At 37.4% G+C, this 16233-nt stretch overlaps 1 protein-coding gene across 3 annotated transcripts in view; it reads left to right on the forward strand.

The window, feature by feature from the left end:
* The window catches only part of IFIH1 (interferon induced with helicase C domain 1), a 55207-nt gene that overhangs the window by 7712 nt on the left and 31262 nt on the right, over positions 1–16233 (forward strand). For all 3 annotated transcript variants that reach the window (XM_004743961.3, XM_045066819.1, XM_045066818.1), the window contains exons 2-3: positions 75–243; positions 4820–4966. In XM_004743961.3, the coding sequence (XP_004744018.1) occupies positions 75–243; positions 4820–4966 (316 nt within the window). The remainder of the gene's footprint in view (positions 1–74; positions 244–4819; positions 4967–16233) is intronic.

The raw sequence follows: 16233 nt of genomic DNA on the forward strand, positions 1-16233 counted from the left end.
TTAAAGGCTAGTTCCTGTTTAAAATTGTACAGAAGATATATGATCTTTTAAATTCTGCTTTTCTCTTAAAACAGATTTCTGCTGCAGAAAACAATGGAAATGAATCAGGGGTGAGAGAGCTACTGAAAAGGATCGTGCAGAAAGAAAATTGGTTTTCTGAATTTCTGGCTGCTCTAAGTGAAACGGAAAACCATGCCCTTGTCCAAGAGCTAACGGGCACCCCTGATTTTGAAAGTAATGCAGGTATATCTAATTCTACTATAAAAGAGTTTGTACCTTTTCCTCAGTGATTAAGAGTTTAATGAAGCCTGTAGACACAATGCCAAACACTAAGATATTTAGAATCAAAGTTTCAAAATTGGAAGCGATTTGGGAAATGATCTATTTTTTTTCCTCTTCTTTACAAAGGAGGAAACTGCTGCATGGGGAAAGATTAACTTACCAAAGGTCATACATAAAACTCAGCAAACTAGGCTATTGCCAGCTTTATATACTTGTATATTGGCAGCTGACCCCTAATCTAACATTATTTCCACTACTTCTCTTATATTGAAAACAAGATGATTACCTAAAATTTTTATCAAAATAATTTATATATTGATTAGATAACCAATAAGTTGGAAGAAAATATTTTAGCGGTTATCATAACTGTGCTGCTAATCTTCTGGTCGTTTATATCAATTTTTAAGGAATTTATTAAACATTTGATAAAAGGTCTGTGATTACCAACATCTCTCGATATTACTTCCTGGGAGGTTTTTTTTTTTTTTGGTCCTTCAATTATAATAATAAAAGTAACATTCTAGCACCCTTTCACATATATTTCTAAATCTAATACAAACTGCCATTTTATTTTTCTTTTCAAGGTATGTATCTTATGTTTTCAAAAATCTCATATGTAAGACACATTGAAATTTAATTGGTAATAAAATGATTTAAATACTTTACAGTCACTTTAAGCTTACTCCACTTCTCCTCTTCATCCAGTCATCTGTCATGCATTCGATGGGCAACATGTGAGGAGTGCCACACATACGGTTGCAAATACTGCAGATACAGGCTTAAAGGAGACACACAAAATCCCTATGGCCACATAGGGCCTTTCTTTCTTTCTTTTTTTTTTTTAAAGATTTTATTTATTTATTTGACAGACAGAGATCACAAGTAGGCAGAGAGGCAGGCAGAGGGAGAGGGAGAAGCAGGCTCCCCGCTGAGCAGAGAGCCCGACTCGGGCCTCGATACCAGGACCCCAAGATCATGACCTGAGCCGAAGGCAGAGGCTTAACCCACTGAGCCACCCAGGCGCCCCCACATAGGGCCTTTCTAATGGAATAAGACAACCAGTAAACACATTTCTGAGTTGCTTGTGCTAAGTAAAAATTTACTAAATTATTAAAATAATTTAATAATTATTTTATTATTTTTATTATTTATTATCTATGAAATAGGTTAATTTTGCCCAGTAGTTAGAAATACACATACACACACACATATCTGTGTATATATCTATATCTATATCTATATCTATATCTATCTATATATGCATATACACAGAGACAGACAGACACACACATACTCTTAATGAGTTCATTCCCTTTCAGGACCTCATGGAACCATATCCTTCCATGACAGACATTTAAGAGCTTACATTTCAAAGAAAAAATGGTTGCAGTCTAGTTTTTTTTGTTGTTGTTCCCTGGGAAATTTTGGTCTCAGTGTAACAAGGGACATTAGAAAGGTAGCCTTTCAGGTCACAAGACCTTGTTATATATGTCCCTCAAATTTGATGACACCTACCCATTTTACAGTTATGTAAAGTGGCATACTTGTTTAGGATGGAGTCTAGAAGATCTGCTCCAAAGTGTCTTCTAGAGTCTCCTGACATGGACAACATGTCTGTCCAAATTTCTTTCTATAATATACATATTTTAAAGATTTTTATTCATTTGAGAGAGAAAGAAAAGAGCAAGTCAGGGGAGGGACAAGTGGACTCCAGGGTGAACACAGATCCCAGAACCTGAGTGGAAACCGAGAGGAACTCAACCCACTGAGCCACCCAGGCGCCCCTCTTTCTTTCTTTCTTTCTTTCTTTCTTTCTTTCTTTCTTTCTTCTTTCTTTCTTTTTTATTTTTTTTAAAGATTTTATTTATTTATTTGACAGGCAGAGATCACAAGTAGGCAGAGAGGCAGGCAGAGAGAGAGGAGGAAGCAGGCTCCTTGCTGAACAGAGAGCCCAATGTGGGGCTCGATTCCAGGACTCTGAGATCATGACCTGAACCAAAGGCAGAGCCTCAACCTACTGAGCCATCCAGACGCTCCCAGGCGCCCCTCTTTCTAAAATATTTTTCAGTTCCTCTTCACAAGATGCTTTTTAGAAGTTTTGTTTGTTTGTTTGTTTGTTTGTTTGTTTTAGTAGCTCCATGCCCAGAATGGAGTTTATTGCAAGGTTCCAAATCAGTACCCTGAGATCAAGACCTGCACCAAACTTGAGAGTCAGACACTTAGCCGACTGAACCATGAAGGCGACTCTAGAAGTTTAATGTAATTTTAAGAATTATAATACTTTGAACAAGAGCAATGTAGGTAGAGGAAACATAGTAAATCCCAGGTAATACCTACATTATAACGCTCCTCATCACATATGTCTAGTTCTCTCATGCTTTCCTCTTCACTCTCTTTATGTATGCCATAAATTTGTGTTATTATTAGGTCTTAATGTGTATGCTTCTGAATGGCTTAGGAACTAGTTTCTCCACATTTTCCCAGCCCACGCATATACCCTATCTGGCTATAAAAGGGGGAAAGGCCTTATGGAAAGAAACAAAGGGGAAACCAATTATCCACCCCCCTCTCTAGTCCCTTAGCAGAGACCTCTCATGGTTGGGACTTCTCCCTCCTCCTACCAAAGGGAGTGAAGGTGGGCATTGACCCAGATATGAGGGCTTCTGTGACGGCAGGGAGCAGAGTGGAAAGGGGGTCTCTGAGCTTCCTCGGAGGATTGGAAGGAAGCTCCAGTCCCTGGCTGAGGTGGCTTTCGTGTCCTTCTCACCACCCCTACCTGCAGGCAGGTTGCTCCTGACCTTCTCATTCCAAAAAGTAGGACTTATTTTTTCATTTCCTCAGAAAATCCAATCAGAGGGATTGGGGTTTAAATTTTGTTCCTGAACTGTGCTTCTTTTTATGGGAATCTAAACACTTCTTCTGGTCTGGGAAGTCTTCGTGACCAGAATAAAGTTCACTGTGATTATTCTCATGCTTAGGAGTTACAATGGACTAAATTGTGTTTCCCCTGAATTCATATGTTGAAGCCCTAATCCCTAATGTGACTATGTCTGAGGGATAGGGCCTCCAGCGAGGTAATTAAGGTGAAATGAGGTCAGAAGGGTAAGCCCTAATCTGATAAAACGGTGGCTTATAAGAAGAGGAAGAGATCTCTGTCTCTCTCTTCACCGTGTGAGGACACAGTGAGAAGGTGGCCTTCTGCACCCTAGGAGAGAGCTCTTACCAGACACCAGTCCTGCTGACATCTTGATCTGGAACTTCCGATCTCCACCACTATGGGAAAACAAAATTCTCTTGCTTGAGTTACTCCATCTCTGCTATTTTATTGTGGCCTGAACTGACAGATACAGAAGCCTGGGCCGCAGATCCTGATGCTTATTGAATCCTGGCTCTTTTACTTCCCTGCTTGTGTAGCTTGGAGCAGGTATTTGCCGTCTCTGTGCCTCAGTTTACTCCTCTGTGAAATGGGGAAAATAATATTACCTATTACCTAGGGCTATTTGGAGGATTGAATGATTCAACATTTCCATAGCACTTAAATGATAAGTACAAAATAAATGGACGATTTGGATTACAAACCCCAAACATACCTAATGTGTACCTGTAAACGCTGTCAGGTCGTCTTGCCGAACAACAGAGTCCGAAGTCACAACAATTTCCTTCAGGAAATTCTCCACACACAGGACATACTTTCCCTTTATCCTTTAAGATGGGTTCATCCACAATGATACTTTAAGAGACTTTATTTATGGAATCTGTCTTCTCTGATAGATTAGAGCTTCAGGAGGCCAGAAACTCTTGTTTTTCTTTGGAACTCACATAGCCCCTTAAGAAAACATTACATGTTAGTTGAAGGAAGGAAGGCTGATGGGAGAAATGGAGGGAAAGGGAAGGGAAGGATACAGAATATTTTATTGAATCCCTAAAAAATCTCCAGATATTCAAAATACATGAATTTAGGCTGACATTAAAGCATATGTACATCTCATGTAGAACGCACAGCAAGGGAACAAAATGGCAAGAGCGCAAGCTAAAGAAAAACCACTGCCAAATTTGCATTTTCATAATTCTGCCTTAAATATAACTTTGTGTCACTAAATTAGTGTCTTACTTCCTACCAGTAATGGTCAGATAGGAAATCACCAGATTGTTTTAGTGATTACCGTGGTACTTCTCATGATGTCTTTTTAGATAAAATTTAATCATTACAAAAGAATTACTCACTGTGTCCATATTAAAAATAGAAATACTGTATCCTAACAAAAAATATGTTCCTAGCATTTCAAAATGTCAAAGTACAAAAGTATATTCAGGCAAATTTCTACTGGAAACCTCCACTCGGTTTTCAAAATGACAATAGCTTTTTATATTGCATTAAACGATTTACATTCTCTTGCGAATTTCAGAGTATTTCAGTACACTCAGGTAAACATCTATTAGGAACTCCTGTTTCATTTTCAGAATAGCAATTGCCACGAAGCAGACTCTACATGAGCTTGCGCTGACTCCTGTTTACCTTCTGATGCTTCATTCACAGAGACTGAGAATTTATCACAAGAATGTGGCCCTGACATTCAAGAGGCAGTTCTTTTAGCCACAGGTCCGCCAAGTCCTGAGGGAGCAGGCTGGGACGAGGACAATGACTCACCGGACTCGTCTTTGGTGGATTCTTCTGTTGTCTCAGGTATTTGGAACCTGCACATCGTTTCCATATTGTGCTAATTACCACTTCCCGAAGAATCAGTTGGTGCATTGATGATGTCGGGTTCTGTGAAACACAGAGAGAAAATTTGGGCCTTGGGGTTTTGTGAGCATTCTTATTAAAATCTTATTTCTAGAAATGTTTAAATGAAAAGAATTCTTTGTGGCTAAAAATGTTTCAAAACAAGTGCAATATTAATATGTTATGAATAGGAACACATTTGGTTCTAATTTTACTGTAGGAGAAGCTTTCTATGGTCTTTGTGATGTGATAAGTATTATAATCATACCTATATTTCATGGTTTTCAAAGTACTTTCAAATATATGAATTAGTTTGATTAATCCCAACCTCTGAGAATTAAGAAGGCCATTCATTATCTCTTCTCTATGTTATAGATTGGGATGTCTCAGAGAGGTTCATCTGGGTTGTAGAGACGAAACACAAGGCTGTAGAAAGGAAGATGACAGGTGCTAAATGGGGGTTGGCTTGATTTACAGTAACTAATTGGTGAGAGAACTCTTTACCACCATGACCATCTTTTTTAATATGGAATATTCCAGAACGATCAAACTAATTCAATTACATTCCCCTCTCTAATTTGCTCATGATAGAAAAACCCTCTCTTCCTCTCTTTTCACCAAAAGGCTACATTCTATTTTCACAAGAAATAGTCATTTAAAAGAAAAAAAAATTAAATATCTGTGCTGTGTGGTAAATGTTTAAGAAGAGTCCTGAGCTGTAGTATTTGCCAATCTTCATGATGCAAATGCTCGCCCTGAAGCTGATGTCAAACCTCCAACCTCACGTCCCTGGGTTGGAAAGAGAGAAGCACCAGCTCACCATTCTGTTAGCATTTCCGCTAGCAGATACAGTGAGCATCAACAGCTTCAATGCCATAGAGAACAGGGAAATCCAGAAACACGATCAGGAAGTGATGAGTTTAAGTATTCATTACCTTTGCTTTCATATAATTTATTTAACTGTAAATCTATATAATTTAATTTTTAAAGATTTTATTTATTTTATTTGACAGATCGAGATCACAAGCAGGCAGAGAGGCAGGCAGAGAGAGAGGGAGGAGGAAGCAGGCTCTCTGCTCAGCAGAGAGCCCGATGCGGGGCTTGATCCCAGGACCCTGGGATCATGACCTGAGCTGAAGGCAGAGGCTTTAACCCACTGAGCCACCCAGGTGCCCCTATATAGTTTAATTTTTAAAATGGGTGTGCTTAACAACCTGCTCACAAATTCCTGAAAATTTAACGATTGGCTTTGGTGAGCCAATATAAGCGGACTCCATCACACGGACTGCAAAGTTTACTATTTTCTCCCCTCGCCTTTTTTAAGTAATCTGCCTCCAGTGTGGGGCTTGAACTCACAACCCTGAGATCAAGAGTTGCATGCTCCACCGACCGAGCCATCCAGATGTTTCCAAAATTTCCTATTTTCTACTCAGAAAAGTAGTGCAGCTGCGTTGCAAGAAATTTGGAAACCGTGAAAACATACAAAGAAAAAAATCCCCCATCCTCCCACAATGTGGATATATTACTTTTAACATTTGGGTATCTATCCTTCAGATCTTTTTACATAAGTGGATGTTTATACATAATAGCATTTCTCCTGTGTTTGTTAGATATTCTTCTATAGCATGGTTTTTAATGGCTTCATAATAGTTACGACCATTAGATGCTTTATAATTAATAAGTCAATTGTTAAATAATTAAGATGCTAAAAATTTTCTACCTTGTGAATAACTCCCTTCATATCTATGTTTCAATGTAATTCTTGAAAACCTATTACATAATTGGAACTTCTGCATCAAATGATGTTTACCGTCTTAAGACATTTGAGAGTTAATGTCAAATTTCACTCCAGGAACTTGTACCAATTTAGGTGTCCTATAGTATAAGAGACTGCTTATTGCCCTGAAATCTCTTCTGCAAAAACAGTTATTTCTACAAAATATCATTATTTTCAAACCTTGCCAATTTGGTATTTTGCTACTTGAATTTGAATTTTTTGATTTCTAGTGGAAAACCTTTTTGTAAGTTTATTCTTTTTGTTGTTGTTACTAATTGCCTGTTTTCCTATTAGGGTGTTTATATTCTTTTTGCTGATTTGTGTGATCACAAATCTATCTAAATGTATAGGATAGCAATCCTTTGTCATAAATAGTACCAATATGTTTTACAGTTGCCCGCTATTCAAGCTTGTGCCTCATTTACTTTTTTTTTTTTTTTTTTTTTTTTAATGCAATGCTTCTGCTGCTTTGCTGGGTAAATGAATCATCGGGAGGAGTGGGTCTTACTGAAATGCACTCTGATTCCATAGGTCCTCTGTGGAGCCTGAGATTCTGCCTTTTTCACACACTCCCTGGTGACACTGTATCGCTGGCCTGGACCACACGTTAGTGAGGCTTAATATATAGAATAGCAAAAACCTGAATTCCAGAGGATTTTTTTTTCCACTTGAGCAGCTGCACTCTCCTTCAGAAATCATGATCTTAGGGGAATGCCAAAATCACTCTCTGAATGTGGATTTATCACATTTTAATAAACTTCCTTGATAGGATACCTGACATACCTGTGGGTTACTGGCTGTTTTCTAAATCCACACTAGAAAGAATAGAAGACAGGACTGAGGCTGGCAAATGATCCTGTATCTTGAATGAGGGTTTTTCATCAAAGGTTGCCAGTAACGCATCTTGTCAGCCTGTAGCTTATGTATCTACCGAGGATTCTGAGTCTTAAAGTGAACAAAATTAAAGACAAAACTTTAAAAATGTTCTGTTTTCTTACTAGTTAGTGTAAAACTTAGAGTTGCATATTGTGAAAAGAAAATCTGGATCTTAATAATAGCCTTAGAGAACAGAAAGGGTTTTGTTTTGTTTTCTTGCTGTGTTCCCTCTCTCCCTCTCATTTGCCCTCTGTTCCTTTCGATTCTTTCATTTAACAAATATTTATTTAACTCCTACATGCCAGACATGTACTGTTCAGTGTTCAGTTCTGCCAATACAGTGGGGGAACATAATAGAGGTGACTTCTTGCTCCCCTGGAGCTCTCAACTGATGGGCCTGTCAGTCAAACAGTATTCACAGTATAGTCACATTAAGTGCTAGTAACAGTCCTACAGTAAGTGCAAGAACAGCTACTAAAACATATACTAGTCTGAGAACGTGCAGAAGTATATAATACCTTGTCCAGTGATAGGAGGACCCCACCCAATTCACAGACTTGAATGACCTTCTGGTCTATAGGATTCTCATGATGTCTGGACTTCCCCTGGACTTGAGAGCCATATAGTCCAATCCATTCTGGTCCTTTTCAGCACAATAGCAAAGGGTAACTTACTTAGGAAAATGTAGTTCCTTTGCCTTAGGTCTTAGACAGTTCATAGATGCTATAAATTATTGCAAGTGTTGGTCTATTTTCTTATTGCTCTCCAGAACTAAGAATTACAGGTATAAATAACTTGTAAATTACCATTAGCCCAACAAAGTTTCTGGTGTCCTTTTGATTAAAGGTTCTATTGCAAAATTTACTGTAGAAGGATTTTGCCTCTACGGGCATCCTTTCATAGTATTAGCAGCCAAAATAAAGGGGAAACTATCCCATAGTCTGTAACATGCATTTGCATAATTTTTGTTTTGTATATCTCACCAGTATTGATAGTATATAATCTTTATTTTTAATTTTAATATATAGGGTTAAGATTTCACATACAGCTTAAATATAGCCAATGCTACCAAAGTAGCATTGAAAGAAACTTATTTCTTAAGCTGCACACATTCTATAAATATGAATTTTCATATGCAGAAAGAAAAAAATGTGACTCGAATTATTTCTAATTTTAAATTGACTCCTCTAATTTTTATTTCTGAACCAGTTTCTAAAATATTTTTTTCAGTGCATAATAGTCTTGGTGCATACAAATGGTAATTATTTATAGTTTCAATCAAAGACTCCTTATGTATTGTTTTTCTGCCCTTTTGACTCCTTAACACACCTGGTGGGTAAGATATACTACCACTAGTAACAGTAGCCTGCCCTGAAACCAGTTTTAATCCCATTTCTCCTTCACCCTTAGGGTGATATATCAGCATTCCCTAGTAGGCGGCTCTGGAGAGTGCTTTTGTCATGCCTTCACTGGGGACTGGCATGTTCTTCCTTCCTCCTTACAAATACTTCCCATTAAAAAGTTGTTAATAATGAAGATGCACCAATTTTTAAAACTTGCCTTCTTCTAAATTAACACAATAATTTCTAAAGGATATTTGAATAGTTGTTAGACTGTTAGTAGAGTTTTGATGCTGGATTTTATAGTTCTGCTTCCTAAAGTCACTGGTCATCTCTTATAACAAGAAAATATTGGAAATCTGTGCTGTTTCTCTCTAGACCACACCACCCTAGAAAACATCAGAGGGACACAAAAGCCACATTCATTTTCTTCTGCTGAAAATACCTTAATTTTAGCAAATACAAGGTATCTGGATCATTTTAATTCTCTAGGCTTACAGTAGAATTGATTGTACAATCATTTTATATTTAATAATCTGCTATTCTTGCTTTCTCAAAAACAAGTAGTTATTTTACATTACACCATTTTAGAAATTAATGCCCTGTAATAAAATAAAAGCAAAGCAAATGAGATTCAAAACAAGATAAATTTTTTATTTGCAGTGAACTTACTTTGATGCAGAGTTTCACATAAAATCTCCCAGACTTCTTTTATCGTTCTGTTAGATCTTCCGGTTATGAAACGAGACGGTGCAAGTACCCGAGATTGGACAGCAGAGGGCGCTTTTACATTATAAAGAGAATGGAATTCACTGTTCCAGGGTGGAAGATTATAATGTAACTGTAGAGTGTGCCATGTGTGAATATACAGTGCGCATGACTGTGAATGCATGTGTATATTTTGATTTATATATTCGTTCACGTGAAGATTTTAAAATTCCACCCCAGCTAATGAGCTTACCAACCTGCTTGTTTTCAGACTTTAATACCTTCTTTTTCATATTCCCCCATATGTTCCACTCCTTAGGTTTATCCGGTGACATTATGCTTTGGAATATATTGTGGATATATTTTGCATAGATCATGTTCTGTAGGAGGGGTTTAAAAATTGACCTTTATAAAACAGCCTCCTTCTCCCTGGCCCAATCTGTTATAGCACTTTTTTTGTTGTTGTTTTGTTTTGCCTTTTTATAGACCAAAGTCCAATCTTAGATTTGGTCTATACTAATTTCTGTAAAAATGCCACAAAATTTATCCTTGCACTTGAGGACCAGAATAATGTTTTATAGCACCAGCCTCTAGAAATTTAGAGATTTTTAGAATCTCTAGAAAAAAAAATACCATATAGCACTTGAGACCTTAGTGGGAAAGATAATTGATATAGCAGCATATAAGACTGTGTCAGGATTACCCACATTATTACAGGATTGGTTTCACTACAGGTAGTTATCCTTTATTTCCGTATTTTGCTAAATTTAGTTACATCAATTATTGGGAACTAGAAATACTACTGAGGCAATCCAAAAGGAAAATATTAATTTGAGCTGAAAAAAGAAAAAGAGAGAGAGATGGCCAGAGAGAGATAAGCTGCTGTTCCTGCTGATGTCAGTGTCGGCTAACGGTTAATATAGGTTTGTATTTTGTTTGAAATTTCCCCGGAGCCATTTAGGTTAGTTATATGACTCCCAATTGCTTACTAGTTCTGTGAGGGTTATTGTTCATCTCTCAGGATGGAGGACATAGGTATTTTGATGGGAAGCATCTCCCCAGTGTGCAGTTAAGACGCGCTGGATTTATTTTCATGACATCCTTTTACGGCTACAAACGTCAAGCGTTTTTCTTTTTCCTTTCTTTTTTTTTTTTTTTTTTTTAAGCACCACTTTAACAAAGGCGACAATTTTAACTTTAATTTGATGCTTGGGACTTACCTTCTCTATTTTGGCACGTGAATGAGGACTAGAAGCCAGAGAGTGAGTTGGTTGGGTCTTATTATTGAGAGAACCAAGTACCAGCGTGTTGTCCTCACCCTCAAGGAGTTTGTAACCCAGTTCCAGAAAACAAGTTCCAGGCCCCCAGAGGAAAACAGTTATCTATCCAGAGTGAAGGAGAACGTGTTAAAGGATTAAGGAGGGTAGACTTGGGAAGGAAGACATAAAGACAGCTTCCCTAAGGAGGAATTGGATACATCCGTCCTGTGTTGGATCTGTGCACAGAGGTGGTAGGCAGCATTTCAGACCACATGAGCACTACAAGCAAGGGTGTAGGTGTAGGAAGATTCAAAATACGTTTAGGGTGGGGGGTGTCATTGAGGGGGGCTCTGCATGTGTGGGAGCAGGGCTTTTAAGGAAAGTCTCTGTACTTCTGTTCAATTTTACTGTGAACCTGAAACTGCTCTGAAAAATAAAGTCTGTATAAGATGGACCCAATGGTAATAAACACATCAAAATCCAACTGTAGTAAACACAGCAAAATTTGTATACAAAAGTGCAGGGGAACAGTTTGATCAGAGGGGAGCAATGATGGGGGAGGGTAGTAGGAGAGACTTCCCAGATCAATGAGAGTTAATGGGCTTCTCTGTGGCTTTTACAAATGATTTCCCTAAAGGGGAAAAAATACTCTTAACAATTCTGAAATACTAGCGCAGTGCGTGCTGGTCATTTCAGATGATGTTTCTAGGAGAGTCCTTCATGGGGGGACTGCGTGCCTTGGGCAGCTGGAGCCGGCTGCCACTAGCTTGCCAGAGCCAGAGGCACCCATCTCTTCCCAGCTCCACTCTGTGACGTCATGCTGGTAGCTTGAAATCAGCCCTGGCAGGGATATTTACACCGTGGACATTAGCAGACACTTTGAAGTCATGGTTTGTTTTGTTTTGCTTTGTTTTACCTCAAGGAGCTGACCGTTGTGTATTTCCCAGAACACCTTTAAATGTGTGTCTCCCCATACTCTCCTCAGACTTACTTAAGCCTGCTTAACTCGAATAGCTCTTCCAGAGGGGGTGCTTATCAGCCAAAGAAGTTTCCAATTCATCTTCTATCTTGCCGTCCCTAAACCTTGTCACTGCCAAGACTCACTTCCCAGTGGTCACTGGGCTTTTCCCTCACAGCTGATTCACTCTGGGACTTTTGGCCCCCTTGTATTCCAATAACCGTCTTTACAGAGGGAGATCCAAGTCCAAAGGCTAAAGGGTATACATGATACAATTTAAGCCAACACTATTACTTACACACAATTCAAATTTAATTCTGACTGAAACATTTCAGCGGTATAAATTCTATAAACAGGAGCAAGGAGCTCCATGGATAGCCATGTGGGCCTGTGGCTCTAGGAGAGTTTTTTCTCTTTGGGGAACTCATTTCCTAGAAGCTTGGATCCAGGAGAGAATATGCAAGGTGGGTGGAGGTGGCTTCTCTCCATTCTGCGGGAACACATGTTCCCTGGCACGGAGAGCAGAATCTGACAGACCAAAATGTGAGCGTGTGTGTGTGTGTGCGCGCGCACACGCACAAATCCATATACATAGAGCTGAAAATAAAAGTCATCTATTTCCTCTCAAAAAAGATTAAGGATAAGTTATTTCAAAAGAAAAGGAGTGTTTGAGTGTTAGGATACTTTGCATTTCAGAAAAAAAAAAAAAGACAAGAGGTCTTAGCAATGTGTCTGATCCAATTATAGGAGCCCACAGAAAAGCACAGAAAGATTCAAAGGAACCCACAGTCCAGAATAACTTTATTGGTGGTCTTGAAGAGCTTGGCTAGTATATCTCAATGAGACATTAGAGGAGGAGGGGAAAGGAAAGAGGGTGATAAAGATGTGTCTTAGTCCCAAATGTACGCATCACAAAAAGCCTGCTTTTTCCATATGGACAATACCCAACTGTTGTTCATTTTTATGTTATCAATAAGAGCTATTGAAAAAGGACCCTCAAAAAGAAAGGATGGAAGGGAGGAAGGGTATTATTAGCAGTATGAAAGCAGGCACCCTTAGGAAGCCCGTGCAATCTCTGGGGGAGTGCCCGTGAGTGCACATGTGTTCGGATCTTCAGCATTCGGGGCTGCAGGGATTATGAAGCCAGGCAAAGGGAAATAGCTAAATAGGTGAAGCTAAAATGCATCATAAGGTCAGAACAAGAATAAACATGAAAGGATGGTGACAGGTGGAATTAGACTATTTGCAGACCTTGTAAGCGCTACCTCTCAGGTGAATGAGATCTACAGGTGCCCTTCTTCTTTTTCAATGTGCATAGAGGCCCCAGCCCTTTGCACTGCTTCCTGCTCAAATGCAAAACCACTTTTCAGCAAAGAAAATGTATGACAGTCCGAGGCAAAGGGTGAAAAAGGAGAAATATTCTGTAGAGTGAAAAATGCATGAAGGTTGAAATAAGGGGGTACAGTACCTGGCAGGGTTAGAAAGAAGTAAGAACCAATTTGTATCTTACCTAATGAAGCTTAGCCCTTAAGTTGAATAAACAATGTACTTACCAACAAATTGTTATAATAGCGTTTTCCAGCAGAGGGCATACTTTACATTGCAATAGATCTAAAAAGGCCTTCAACCAAGAGGTTTTTTTCATTTGAATTTTTTTAACTTCAATATTTTTGGTTTCTAAATGGTTTAAAAATATTTTAAAGTATTTAAAGTCTAGAAGATGTTAAATGTGAAGTTTCTCAGATTCCAGTTAATATTTCTGCTTTATTAGTAAAATATTCAAGTTGTGATTGCAAAATGAGGCATTTTTTTCAGTGGCTTATGGACTGGTCTAAGACACCATCACTGTACACAGAGCTGTTCTTTTTTTGTGCTGTTTAAAAAATTATTACAGAAAATCCTATCTTTTAATTGGATGAGTATCATTTTCTTTCATTCCAAGAGAGTTTGATATAAATAACTGCTTTTTTTTTTTTTAACAGTTAGAAATTACCAGCATTTTCTAATCTGTTTTGTATCCAGCTTTGATATTTTCCCTAGAGGAAATGACACCTATATAAAAGTTAACTAAACTTATTATATAATATAACTCCAATATTCAAAGCCTGTTTAAGTAGCAACTTCATGAGAATTTAAGTTTTGTTTCTCTTCATGATTCATTTCCTTTATCTAAGGGAATCATTCTCAAGAAAAATGAGAAAGTAGAAACTACTACCAATGTTAAAAAAAAAATTAAGAAAAAAAGGTTAAGTCACTTGTTAGCAGTGGCTGCAGAGTTCAGATCTGGAGACCGATTTGCTTGACTTCCTAACATAATGTTCTTTTCATGGCAACACCCTGCTTCCAAGTGACTACCCTATTTTATCTGATCTATTTTAAAATCAGAGACATGACTTTGTTCATCAGGACATAAGTCCAGATTGACATACTGTGAAAAGTACAAAGAATAAAACAAAATAATCCTATAAAAGTCAGTTGCAGGAATTCTTGGCTTATGAACTCAATAGCCTGGTTTAGTTCTGGTATCACATAATCAATCAATCTGACTTTATGTGTGTGTGTGTGTGTGTGTGTGTGTGTGTGTGTGTGATTTTTTAAACATGATTTCTTTAAGTGAATGCAGGAAGAAAATCTCTGGGGAAGATATTCTTAATGTTATGAGAGAGTCAGTATATTTTCTTTTATTATTAAAGTTATTTCCTTTAGTACTTCTCTTTCTATGAAATAAAAAAAATATATCAAGTGCATAAGAATTCGCTGCCTAGGAAACAAAATTATTTTTATGTTGAGAAACTGGAGATTTTATATATCCTCAAAATTACAAAGAAATAGACCTCTATATATTCACTTTCATTTTCATAATTATCTCTAGCAGAATTATTCCAATTAGTTTTGTTTAACAAGGATGGAAGTGTTCCTCTTTTATTTGTGTGCAGAAAAGTAAATTTCAAAATTTGTGTGGATGTTTAAATATAAAGTAAATGAAAGTCTATCGATGAAATTAGAAATGTTAGCAAAATAAAACAATCCCTCTCCTTTTTTCCCCCTTGGGAAGATAAACTGTTTCAAGATTGACAGAAAATTAGACATTACAATGAAAATGTCTATATGCTTTAAAACAATAGCAACAACAGCAATAACCAACTTTCATTTCACTTAACATTTGGATAGAGGATTGTTTGCTTATTTATAAAGCTTTGCACAAATCATCAAAAAACACTGGAATACCAGGCTTGGATTCAGAAAATAGGGACTTCTCTCTCGGCCCCATTCTAGCTGTGTGATTAGAATAAATCATTTAACTTCTCTGGGCCTCTGTGTATGGTCTGTAAAACTAAGGTGATGATGGATATCTACCACATAGGATGTTGAGGTTTAAAGCGTAATTTATATCTGTGAAGGCACTGAGCTCAAGTGTCTTCCTGACACATTGTAAATTTGTTTGTAAGGTCAAAATAATCCATGAAATACACGTAATAACACCCTATTTCTGGGAGCAACTTTCTTTAATACTTAAAAATTAATCATGCACTTTGCACTAAATAGCTCTCCCAAACTTACATATGTTAAAGCAAAGCTTGGGGGAAAACTTAGACTTTACAAATATACAAAGTAGTTTTAAAATTGTTGTTTAACTGCAGTGATTAGAAAATGAAATGAAAATCAAGTATAATTTCCGTTTGTATTACATTTAGTGGGAAACCTAAAGATACAGGGTTAGATTATAGATAATACTCGTTAGTATTTTTTAGTATTTTTGGTATTATTTTCAGTTCTCACACTATATTTAAAACAACAAATGAAAAGCATGTCAAAATTTACTTTTTTGCTTCAGAAATCGTAGTCTATACTTCTAGATCTAGAATTATCCTTGCAATGACATTTTCCCCATCTCATTTTACACCTTGCCTTTTCCTTACAAATCATATTCTCTTTTCATCAGTACATCTGCCCAAAACTCTCTTCTGCTTGACAGTTCTATCCCACACTCGCCTCTAAGCTTCTAACAAGGCATACCTCTGGGAATTGCAAAGTGCCATATTTAAAATCTCTCAGTGAGATATACAGGTTTTCCCGTGTGATCATAAGGGATTCCTCAAATCTGAGTTTGAGAGCTAATCTACAACAACTGGTAGGCACAGTATTTTCACATTAGTATATTTATGTTGTGCTAATATACTTAAACAGTATGTATCTCCATTGAGAATTTCTTATCAGCACTTAACTTTTAAGAAAAGATACCTTATATATTTGATTGGGGTCGGCTATAATTCCATTATATTTCATGCTGACTAGGCTTATCCGAGTTG

Source organism: Mustela putorius, unplaced genomic scaffold (assembly GCF_011764305.1).
Source record: "Mustela putorius furo isolate JIRA1106 unplaced genomic scaffold, ASM1176430v1.1 tig00003869_pilon_pilon_pilon, whole genome shotgun sequence".
Lineage (NCBI taxonomy): Eukaryota > Metazoa > Chordata > Mammalia > Carnivora > Mustelidae > Mustela > Mustela putorius.